Source organism: Solanum pennellii, chromosome 9, assembly GCF_001406875.1.
Source record: "Solanum pennellii chromosome 9, SPENNV200".
NCBI classification, from domain to species: Eukaryota; Viridiplantae; Streptophyta; class Magnoliopsida; order Solanales; family Solanaceae; genus Solanum; species Solanum pennellii.
This window is the reverse complement of record NC_028645.1, coordinates 82,071,031-82,083,002: the sequence shown is the minus strand read 5'-3', so window position 1 is coordinate 82,083,002 and position 11,972 is coordinate 82,071,031. Positions and strand designations below refer to the sequence as shown.

General features: G+C 34.5%; 2 protein-coding genes across 2 annotated transcripts in view; one reads left to right on the top strand and one right to left on the bottom strand.

Moving 5' to 3' along the window:
• Positions 1-6,284, top strand: part of LOC107031364 (7-hydroxymethyl chlorophyll a reductase, chloroplastic) — a 10,568-nt gene extending 4,284 nt beyond the window's left edge. The window contains exons 8-19 of the mRNA XM_015232698.2: positions 467-518; positions 621-683; positions 1,354-1,451; positions 2,304-2,339; positions 2,417-2,478; positions 3,813-3,840; positions 4,660-4,739; positions 4,850-4,919; positions 5,005-5,062; positions 5,521-5,585; positions 5,669-5,763; positions 5,845-6,284. Coding sequence (XP_015088184.1) covers positions 467-518; positions 621-683; positions 1,354-1,451; positions 2,304-2,339; positions 2,417-2,478; positions 3,813-3,840; positions 4,660-4,739; positions 4,850-4,919; positions 5,005-5,062; positions 5,521-5,585; positions 5,669-5,763; positions 5,845-5,935 — 798 coding nt within the window. The 3' untranslated portion in view covers positions 5,936-6,284. The remainder of the gene's footprint in view (positions 1-466; positions 519-620; positions 684-1,353; positions 1,452-2,303; positions 2,340-2,416; positions 2,479-3,812; positions 3,841-4,659; positions 4,740-4,849; positions 4,920-5,004; positions 5,063-5,520; positions 5,586-5,668; positions 5,764-5,844) is intronic.
• Positions 6,285-9,399: 3,115 nt separating this feature from the next.
• Positions 9,400-11,958, bottom strand: LOC107031365 (probable indole-3-pyruvate monooxygenase YUCCA3). Its single transcript, XM_015232699.2, has 3 exons — positions 11,098-11,958; positions 10,334-10,705; positions 9,400-9,985 (listed from the first exon to the last, which is right to left on the bottom strand). The coding sequence occupies exons 1-3, from the start codon at positions 11,785-11,787 to the stop codon at positions 9,752-9,754; spliced, it is 1,296 nt and encodes a 431-aa protein (XP_015088185.1). The 5' UTR covers positions 11,788-11,958; the 3' UTR covers positions 9,400-9,751.
• Between the last annotated feature and the right edge of the window lie 14 nt (positions 11,959-11,972).

The following is an 11,972-nucleotide window of genomic DNA, read 5'->3' as shown; positions in this document are numbered from 1 at the left end:
CGTCAGACCACCACAATCTAATACTCGAATTGCCCCAATCGGGGATTTCATTAAGATAAGCTCTTTTGATTTTCTGATTTGTTCCATATTATGGTTCGAGCTGAATTCCTTTCCTGACAATTTCAGAGTTTTTTTGCCAAATTTTTCCTCTCTATCCATTCGAAGGTCGTAGGTTATTTTTTGACTTTATTTTAACTATTTGAGCTTATTTCTCCCCAAATGCTTTCTCCCTTTCTTTTGGTAAGCATCAACCATCTGCATATCACACTTGTAAGGGTAGGCTTCTTGTTATTTCTTTTCATAACAATGCAATCATGGAATTTCACACTTTCTAGTCGTGCATGCTCTAATGCGTTAAAAACTGGGCTTTAAGAGATTCCTGTTTTCACTGAGGATTGTCACACAAGTGTATAGTATAACTTGTAGTTCAAATGTTGAAGTAAGCAGTATTTTTTCCTGGAAACAGGCAGCTGGTGTAAAGCGCCTTCTCTTCTGCGGGGTTGGCTGCCAAGTTCAAGGTATCCAAGATGTTATGATCTCTTCATCTCTGCTTCAAACTTGATGTTGTCATTACAATTTACATCTCTGTATCTTAAGCAGAACAATTTCCTAACTTGCAGCTCTAAGATCAGTGGAGCAATATTTGAATCTGGAAAAACTTTATGTTCTAGGCACTAACTGTGGTGAGTAGTCGGTGGTATTCATAGACTCCTTTCCTACATCTTTGATCATGTCTAATATAACTACCAACTGCTTGAAATTTGATTATGTTTGTAATTACGTGTGTTTGGAGATCTAATTTAATCTTTTTTAAAATTAAATAACAAAAAGTTTGATCTATTAATATCACCAGTAGGAGTCCTTGTTTGTTGTTAGTATCTCAAAAGAGTCAACTTAGTTTTTACAGTTTGTCCACCACAGAGGCAGGGAGAGAAAATAAGACATATAGTAAGTGGACAAACTGGACAAAGATTCAATGGAATCTTTTATGATACTCCCTCTGTTTCAACTTGTTTGTGTGGTTTTTACTTGTCACAAAGTTTAAGAAAGTAAAGAAAACTTTTTGAATTTCGTGGTCTTAACTCTTAAGCTATAAATATGTAGAATGTACCAAAATACCCCTTAGCTCGTGGTTTCAAACAGGCTATGTGGAAAGTTGGAATTATAGAGTTTCAGGAAAGGGAAAGAAATATTTTTTCGAAACGGACTGAAAATGAATAAGACAACCAATTGAAATGGAGGGAGTATATAGTAAGAGGGATGCTCTATAAATTGCTTTTTATTAGAATCTCCTTCCCCCTCTTAGATATTTTTAGTCAATATAGACCTATACTAACTGTCATTTCTCAACAGTGGATAATGGACCACGAGAAGGCTTAGATAAATTTCTGAAGGCTGCTAGCAGTGAACCTGAAACAGTTCTCCACTATGAGTTTATGCAAGACTACAAGGTGTGCTACTGTTATATTACTTCCATAAAGAAAAAAAAGTAAGCTCCTGTTACTCTTTTATGACAAGCAGAGCTTCATTGTGAGACAACTTATGCATAACCTCTGTGATCTTGGAATTCTATCCATTCAAGTACAAGAACAAGGAAACCAACTTCTATATTCTGTGTTTGTCATGACGATATGTTTTCTGATTCTGTTGTATTCTAAAACTTCAGTAAACAGCCTTTCTTAGACTGATAACTAGGGTGCTTTTCTAGAATATGTTTTCATTTGGTTGGTGAGGTAAGTTCACTCATGAAGATGCACATCAATATATCACATTGTCTCCATCCTGATAAATTTTATATGACACATCTTTATTTTGGGCGTACAAAAATCTTTGACACCATCTTACTAGCAATATAACTTTATACAACTTTATCAGTTTCTCAAATTTAAATATGTTTGAATAGTCAAATTATTAAGGTTTGATTTGGCATTTCTATGTCAACCTAATTTCGTTTACAAAAATATTTTAATATTTTCCTCAACTACTACCTGTAAAATACACAAATCAAATTAATATCTTAAGTACCATGCCTCGTCCGCTGGTGTCGTGTTGAATTTGATGGAGGGTGTACTATCCTTTGTTGGATCAGAAATCTACCAATAAGTAGGATCTTGCAAATGAGAAAGACTAAATTAATCTCACATGTGCTTCATCACCTTATAGATGAAAACATTTGACAGTTAATCCTGTAAACCATATTATAGCTTTCTTCTTTTACTATGATTTAAAGGATATACTATTGAATTACATGTGATAGTTTTCTAATCAGTTGAAGCATCTGTCTAAGCTCTACATTTCAACAGGTCCATCTGAAGCATTTGGATGGCCATATTGAAGAGGTAAAATAGCATCTTCTTTTTCGTATCTTTTGTTTTATTTGAATGCTGTTTATTCAGATCTATATTTCACTAAGCAGGTTCCCTATTTCTGTTTACCAGCAAATGACTTGGTTGATGTTATTGCCCCATCTTGTTACAGGTATTTCAATTGCTTATTATTGATTTGCTGAAGCCTTTAAACAATATCTGCATACTTAACCTGTAGACTTTTTGGGTCAGAGGTCGCTGGTGGACAAGTCTGAATATAATTTTTTTGTTCCATCTCTTTGTGCTCATGGAAATGATTCTTTCTTTCCCTCTATGAGTTGATCCAATTAGTCAATCAACTATAAGTTGATCCTACATTAGTTTGGGTGGCTTTATGTATCCTCAGCATCCATTGTGCTCTGTTAGGTCAATTTTTTTCCAATATCTAATAATTTGTGTTACAAGGAAAAAACTAAAGATGTGAAATATCACCCTTATCCCTATGTGTATATACTAGTTTTCAACAAGAATAAAAAGACCCTTGACAAGCACTTATGCAAGCGTAGCAACAACTATGCTTGAATGACTGCATCCTATCTAGTTGGTATCACCTATATGGATATGGAAGTTTATGTGGGATGTAGTCAAACCGTCGTAGGCGACATTCTCTAAGTGAGCTACTTAGACGATCTACTGGATTTTCTTTTTAAAAAAAAATGTGTTAATTACTCGAAAAATTATTGCATGCCAACTATTTCTCTTATGAAGTTCATAGAAATGTAACTTCCCATCTCATTTTTGGACCCACTTATGAATCAAAAGAAACAATGATCTCAATAATGCTCGTAATATCCGTTCTTAGTCAAACTATTCTAGATACTTTGTTCATGGAGTAAGGGTGAAAATCTGTGGAAGAAAATTTGGTGTGCAGACAAAGATTATGTAGATTAACAAATTTGATGACAAACAAAATCTTCAGGAACCGTCTTTCTTCCTAATAGTTAATATATTTATTTTTCAGTTTCATTCGTATTGAGAAAATTCCTTCACTTGTGGAGCATAAACTAGGGAGAAGTATACATAAGTATGTTAGTATGTGCACGAAGGTAGTGTCATGGGCTTATTGCGTTCTATGTGATCTGTGGTTCTCACTTGTAAGTTGTCGCTCTGATATGGACAATTTGGGTTAAATCAAGTTGGATAAGCCATGTAAAACTATACTTGTCGTTGGGTTTATTGCATATGGTAGCATTCCCTGCCGTGTCAGTTTAGGCAACAAAGAAATCAATCAAACTAATAAAACATTCTTTTAGACAATGTCAACATGGATTTCAGCTTGTCTTCAAATGTAAACATGCTATGCAGTTGGAGAAGTCTAAATGAACATTCTATACAAGCTTCACGTTTCCTACATTCGCATTTATCATATATTTCATTATCCTGTCTCTCATTCTTCAGAATATGAACTTGTGCTGATCTGTAAACTGTTATTTCCTTCTATTACAGCTGTTTTGACTACACAAATGGCTTGGCGGTGAGTTCTTTGTTCATAATTAAAGGCCCAGATATATTGCACAATACAATTTTCACAAAGAAACAGACAAAATAAACATCCAAGAGAAGCATGTGCACAGTACATACACACGTGTTAAGACTTTCAAATAGCAAAGGAAAGCATACTCTTAAATGCTACTTTGATTAGTCTTAGATTCTGAAAGGTGAAGTGTTACTGGTGGGATATTAAATTTTACTGGTGTAATTTCCTGCATTTGCAAATGTCTATTTGTCTACTATGTTTGGAACTTATAAATAGGTCTGTATTATAGTCATCAAATCATTAAATCTTGAATAGATCTCTTCTCTCTTTATGTCTCACAAACAAATCTTTTTCTAGTGCGTAGTTTTCTGACAGGGAAAGAGGTTTTGCAAAGGCAGCCTCGATCATTTAGGAATTTATAGGTTCTAGAGCTAGACCTGGCCACTCATTTGCTCCAACTGTTTTCAAGTGAAAGCTTGTGACAGATCTGGAGATAAGATTCAGTGGTTGAGGTCCAAGGGGGATTTTTTAGCAAACTCATTTTGGTCTTGGATGGTAATGCATTATGGTTCCGTCATAAGTTTACTCTTTAAGGATTCTAGAATCGTATCATTGAAGATTCGATGCTGCATATCTTATTATCCATGACAATGAAGTATATTTGCTCCTTGGAAGATTTATTAGTCGATGTCTTTCTCTATTACAGTAGTTTCCAAACAGTAACGTGACAGATTATTTCAATTAAATAAAAGCAAAGGTTGATAATCCCGGTGCATATGCCAACATTTCAAATCTAACCTTCAAGTAACTTGTCAGGATTTGGTGGTGGGATACATGGGTGTGCCGAAATACAGTGGAATCAGCATGATGCAGCATCCCCAGTATGTAACTGTCAGGTAAAGTGTTGCCAAATCTTACAAGCCGTTGACAGATTAAAAGGACATGCTGATAGCTCTACCCTTAAATAATCTTGTTTAAGATATACTTTTGCACATCCCAAATGCAGAAATGAACGTGGTAGAGAAATGCTAAACCTTATCGAGAACCTCTTGGAAATTACTCCAACGATAAGTAGTGTAATACATGATGCTTCATCTCACAACTTTTTCTTTAAACTCTTTCTTGTGATATACTCATTTCAAAGCATGCATCTTTTTTCAGGGTAAGCGGCGTCCATTTGTCGTGGAAACCGTGAAGGCAGATGATGAAGCAAAATTTGGTATGTGGTATTTTGTGATATTTATTCATTTCATAAGTTGTTACTAAGCAGGCTCTCTCTGTACACGTACTGCTGCTGGTTCAGAATTAGATATCTGCTCTCGGGTTTTGTACTGTTCTTTGTTGGGTCCATGTGCAAGTATCAACCTTCTGACTTTTTTCCCTATCCATTTTCGCTTTCAATGCTGTTAAAAAGCATGAAATGTTACACATCTCATCGACTGTTTATTTAAGATTAACCTTAATTTGTTTTAATCCTTGTAAGTCAAGTGGATTTAGCTATTTAAGTTGCTTCAATTACTTCATTTGTTATGATACTCCCCGTTGATTACAGTATGCTGAAAAGGCAGAACCCCGAGAAGTAAATCCTTTTCTGACATGTTCTTGAAGTAAATATTTTTGTTGAACAACTTCTCAGTAATCTCACAAGACTTATGCAGAAACTTTCTGAATTTCCAGGAAGAGGTCCTTCTCAACCTGCTCCAAAGTTTGTTGGAAATTTAATAGCATTTCTTCTCAACATAGTAAGAACTTTTTGTTCACTGACTTGTTACTTTCAGAAAGGACAACAAATTCCCTGTGCTTAAACTTGTTTGTCTTGGTTCAGGTCGGACCGAAGGGTCTAGAATTTGCACGTTACTCGCTAGATTATCACACAATCAGAAATTACTTACACGTAGTCCGCAAATGGGGAAAAGAAAGGTCTGTAGAAATTCATATTTGTTCCATTATGATGGATTACATTAATTTTTTCTCACACTTGTGTTTTTTGTGTAATTGCAGAGCGGACAGACATATGCCTGAATATGCAAAGAAAATTGTTAGCATGTACAACGAGAGTGGAGAAATTGATCAAATGCTTTCCAAAAAGTGAATAATTTGATGGTGGAACTTTGGCATTTGCAACTCAAGCTTTGGTAAACAAAGTTATCCGGTACCTATGCTGGTGGAAGGTAGCAAGTATCCCATAGAGTAGTCGAGGTGCGTGCGAGCTAACCCGTACACCATGGTTATCAAAAAAATGTTGGTGATTGCAACTCCTCATGTACGTGTATAGTGTCTAATTAAACACACATCAGAATTAACTCTTTTTGATAGAATTGTAATTCCTTTTATAATAATTAACTATGTTGACCATTGGTAAAAACAACTCTTCATGTATGTGATTTAGTTTCAAATGCTTGTGCTTTTGATAGTAAATCCATGATATCACATTTGATTTAGCTTTGCTTAAGATATTGTTCTGTTTATCTTCTGGTTCAAACTGAATGTGATATGTAGTTTATCAAGAGTCATTTCAACCTATCTCCAGTGGTGAAGTCTGAAAGATTTGTATTTTTCGAAACATCGTTTCAATCCATGTTCAAAGTACTATGATATGGAAATTCATTTTTCAAATTTCTTTTGGAAATGGTTAAAAGTATTAGTCAATGATTATGAAAGATGATTGGTGGACTGTGATTTCACCAAGGGAAGTCGGTAAAAATACACGAAGAAGTAAAGGAGATTCAACATATAGTATATATAAATTTTCTTATCTATCTATACAATGTTATTTTTCAACAAATTGACACCCCTTGGACAAGGGTGCTCCACCACTATTATCTCATGTTTTATATGGGACACCTATATAAGCTTCATATATTTAAACTTCACTAATCACAGGATACACACTCTTCTAGTAGGACATGCAACAGTAAGATACAAAGATATAGTGTCCACCATCCAACTCAAGTTAACACTTGCAAATTGACTGCTTATCAGGGCATGAAGGAATGGGCTTTCTCATGGAACTTTGAGGATATAGTTAGTGACCCAGGCCATGTGTATTTCTCTCTTGGTAAAAGTGATGTCTAATAATAGGTTTGCAAGCTGAGGCGGAACTAGAATTTTGAGTTTACGAGTTCTGAATTCTAGAAAATGTAGCTTACTGATTTATGGATATATTATTTATACATATTAAATAAATTTTAACCTCCACGAGATGAGGTAAGGTGTGCAAACACTCAACTCTCCGCGGACCCTGCAGCTGGGATTACACTGGTATCTAGGCATAGTAAATAAATTTTAAAACACAAATTCAGCTATTGAGTTGTGTCTGTTGAAGTGTTTATCATCTCATCATCTAAAAGCTTTGACTTGTATTTCTCAACAATGTCGAATCCGTTGGCAGAACTGTAGCTCTGCCCCTGGTTGCAAGGTATGGAAAAAAATCTAAGTTACACTGCAAAAGGACATAATAGAAACTGTAGGTTCCTGGTAGAGAAGTGTTAAATTCAAACACTTTGCATGGATCAAGTTGAGGAACATGAGCTGTGTGTGTTTTACATTCATTAATTTAAGGTTTGAAACTGTCTTTTTTTGTATATAATATATCTATATTTGTTTTTACAAGAATTTTTTATGTGGTGGTGAAGCAATTCTAGATGGGACAGTAGATAAAGGTTTGCTGCATGGTTGATTCAACAGCATGGGAACTCATATGGGTTGTCTATATATGTACTACTTCTTTGGATTTTCTTCTTTTTGTTTAAATCTTTTCTGTCAGTGGAATTTTTTTATGTTCTTTGTTCATTGTGCAATGGGAAATTTAAGTCATGTTGGATCTCATTGAAAAGAAGTTCAATTCCCAATTTTTTATATTATAAGATTGTTACATAACAGGAAATAATATTTGTTACCAAGGAGACAACCATGGACCACTCCTCTGAACCTATAATCAACCTTCTTCTTCCCCCTTCCCCAATGATTCAATTGAATAGTTTTCTCGAGATTTTTATTCATCGAACTGACTATCAAATGTATATTCTGTCTCCCTCATCCTATCTCTTTTAGATTCTTATTAGAAAAGATAGAGAGAATTAAAAATTCGAACGATGAACGAGGCATCTATTGTTACAATGTGATGCTCTTAGGACATTTCAGTTTATGGACATTGTACAGGAACCAAATAAAGAAGATCGAGACGGGAGAAAAAAATTTAGGATGCTAACATGGCAATGATTCATATAGGATTTGCTGATAGGTGTGGCTAGGCTAGATGGATAAAATTATTCATTGTTTCTATTTTTCATATTTTTCTATTTTTGGTAAGGCAATCTGTTATAATGAGATATTGTGAGTAAATGTTATAAATATTTTGACTTGTGAAGAGGGGAATTTGATAACTTCAGGATGACTCTTTGAACTATCCAATCCATGCAGTTGTACCCCTATAAAGTTCAATATAATCTTCTCACTTTACTAGGTGACAATGACTGAGCTAGCTAGACTCATATGGCATTGGTCTGAGGTATGGTGTTCTAAATTCTATCCAATTTGAGAAACCTCTTAAAAGTATATTATATTATACATGTGAAAGATTTAGAAAGATCAAATAGTATCAAACTATTCTCCAAGTTTGACTTTTTCGTTCTTATAATCGAGAAATTTCTGAGGGCTAGTTAGCTGGTGCATGGTTCGAAACTCAATGAATAGTGAGTTTGTTCCTTTACCTTTTCTATATACCAGGTTATTGTCCACAACAAAGTGTAAAACACTCATAACATGTTGTGCTTTTACCATTGAATTGTATGTTGCTAAGACTGGTTAAAAAAATGTGCTACTTTCGGAGGATGGATCCGACATGCACACAGTGACATTTTTAAAGAGTCCTAGCAATATAGACAGAATACCTTCCAAGTTTGATTTGAAGGCAAGGGGATCTTTTTACCCCCTATGTTTCTCTCTTCTCTGTGGGCTCTATCCATGTGCTTGGCAACATGGAGGTGCTCTAAGAGTTATGCATAGGTATTTTCTTGAACTAAACTAGTGAAAAGTCTATGTCATCTTTAAATTTAAAGAATGGATGTTGTGGAATTATGGATATTTTGGTCCACCATATTTAATGGGGCCCCTAGGTGGACCATGTTCTAGAGATAGATCCCATCAGTAGAATAAATGACTTAGGTGGACCAAAATTTATTGAGTGAGAGAACCTTCCTATTACCCTTGACCATTCTTTAACCAACTTTTACAATATCAGAAGGTTAATTTCCCTTCACAGGCCTTGAAGCCCTCATTATTTATGTTGCTCGGATTCTCCAAAAATGTTGTCACATCTATGTTAGATTCCCCCAACGATACATATCCATCGATCTTTTTGAAGAGTCTCTACAACTTAGCTCATGATTTACATAATATATGTGTGGAATTGTGTATAATCTATATATATTGGCTAGGGACAACTGTATAACCTCCCTTACTATTTAAAAGATACTGGTTAAATTACTTACCAAGAAAAGGATATATATATATATATATATATATATATATAGTCACATTTTTTCTATTAGTACATATATTAATAAACCTTTTGTACAAATTTTTCCTTAGAAGTAGATGCTAAAAAAAGCCTCTTCTTCCTACTAAAATGCCCAAAGAAGAATTTGGGTATTTCTCTGGACAGGGCTGCTCTCTGTGTTGTCTCTTGTCACAAAATGGTCTTTTACTTTCTTTTTTTTTTGGTTACTTTGCAAGTAAAAATTACAGGAAGAAAAGGTAAAAAAGTTTTAAAAAATATAAAAAAATTATATTAGAAGGGTAACTTGGAGGGTCTATTAGAAACAATAGATAGAGGTAAGATGTGCGTACACACTACCCTCTCCAGATTCTACTTGTAGGACTATACTGAGTATGTTGTTGTCGTTTACTAGAAGGAAGATAACTTGTTTCTTCTATGACATGCAACAGCAACAGATTGATTTTTCTGTTTAATTTCTTCTTTCCAAATTTTTCCAATATCTTGTGATACTTTAATTGCATCCAAAGATGCACCAGAAAGTCCTCTCTTTGTAAATCCAACTGCATATAAACCAGCTTTTCCTTTCCATCCATTTGGAAATGGACTTCTTGGAAATCCCTCCCTTGAAAAAAATTCAGTTTCCTGCATTTTAAAAATGAATACAAACTCATTATACCAAAATTCAATGAAAATATTCTTGAACATAGAAAAAAGGACAAAAAACAGAATTTTATTTGCTGCTCAGATCTCTGATCTAATCCATTCAACTATTTTCTTGGAAAGCTCAATCTTGTTTCTGAAAATATTAATTACCATAGTATAAAAAAATATGTGTATCATCCACCTGATCATATATAACAATACTACAAGAAATAGGAACAGAGAATCTACAAAGATAAAAACCAACTTCCATAACTGTCACAACAATCCATAAATTAAAAAATAAATACACAACCAAAATAAAAATTAAAAAATAATTTTTTTTCTTACCTTTAACCATGAAGGAACATTGCTGCAATATCCTGTTGCCAAAATGATACAATCAATTTCTTGTATTTCTCCATTGACAAATTCTACTTTTCCTTGAGAAAATTTTTTGATTGCTGGAACTATCTTTATGTTTCCTGTTTTAATCTTTTGTAATGCACCTATGTCTAGAACTGGAGTTTTTCCTTCTGTGTTCTTGAGTTGTAAAGGTCCAATGGATGGCCTTTTTAAACCATACTTTTCTATGTTTCCAAGAAGTAACCTTGCTGCAACTAGTAATATCTTGTCAACTACATCAATTGATAGCCATTTCATCATTGATACTCCTAACTCAAACGTTGATTTTCCGAGTATTTCCCTTGGTAAAACATGAACCTGTTTCATGAAAAGATTGATTATTTCATTAGATATCATATGATTATATACTTGTGATGAGGAATTAGTGATGTCAAGTGCAGATTTTCTAGATTGATTATTTCATTACATATCATATGATGATTATATATATACTTGTGATGAGGAATTAGAGATGTCAAGTGCAGATTTTCTGGCAAATGAAGGACATAGAAACGCGCTCAAGTTAATTGAGTGTTTTTTTCTCTTAGAAAACGTAAATCATGTAGATTATTAAAGGAGTGACCTTTTATGTACGTGTCATGAGGAATTCGATATGTCGTGTGCAGATTAATGAAGGAAATTGAGTGTTTTTTGTCTTCTTTAGCAGATGCAAGTCATGAAAGATTTTGGATGAGATGAATGAGACTTACCGAGCTTCGAACAACCATGGATGGAATTGCATTATGGTGACAAAGATCAAGTGAAACTTCCATGCCTGAATTACCACATCCAACAACTAACACATTCTTCCCTTCATAAACTTCCCCTGTTTTATAGTCACAAGCATGCATAATATGTCCACCAAAATCTTCTAATCCTTCGAATTCGGGCACTACTTTTTCTGCATTCTCTCCTGTAGCCACCACAAGCCACCTACATATATATTCAATGACTGAACCATTTCTACACACTGTCTTCACCCTCCATAAACCACATGTTTCATCATACTTAGCAGAGTGGACCGACTCATTGAATCGTGGGCTGATCTCGAAGTTCTTGGCATAAGATTCAAGGTAGCTAATGAATTGATACTTGGTAGGATACTCAGGGAAGTTTTGTGGAAATGGGAAGTAAGGCAATTCACAGAATTGTCGCGGGAGGTGAAGTTTAAGGCGATCATACGTCCTGTTTTGCCATAAGGATGCAATGCAGTTGGCGCGGTCTAAGATCACAAAGGGAACCCCTTGTTGTTTTAGGCCCGCGCCAACTGCTAGTCCTGAAGGACCAGCACCGATAATAACAGGACCATTTACTAGTATACATCTACCAGCAAACAAGTCTTCTTGTTCAAGTTCATGAACCATTAGTGGTGAACAAGGACTATTACAATATTGATTCATCAAGATAAGTTCTAGAAATATGCAATGAACTCAACTTTTGTTTTTCTTGCAATTTTTTTTTTTGTTTTGTTGTTGTTGAATATCAAGGAGGAGAAAAGAGAAATATTATGAGTTTTCAAGTTGACAATGAATTGTGTGGAGAGGGTTTAGAGGAATAGAGAGGTTTAAATAAGGAGGAAGTTGGC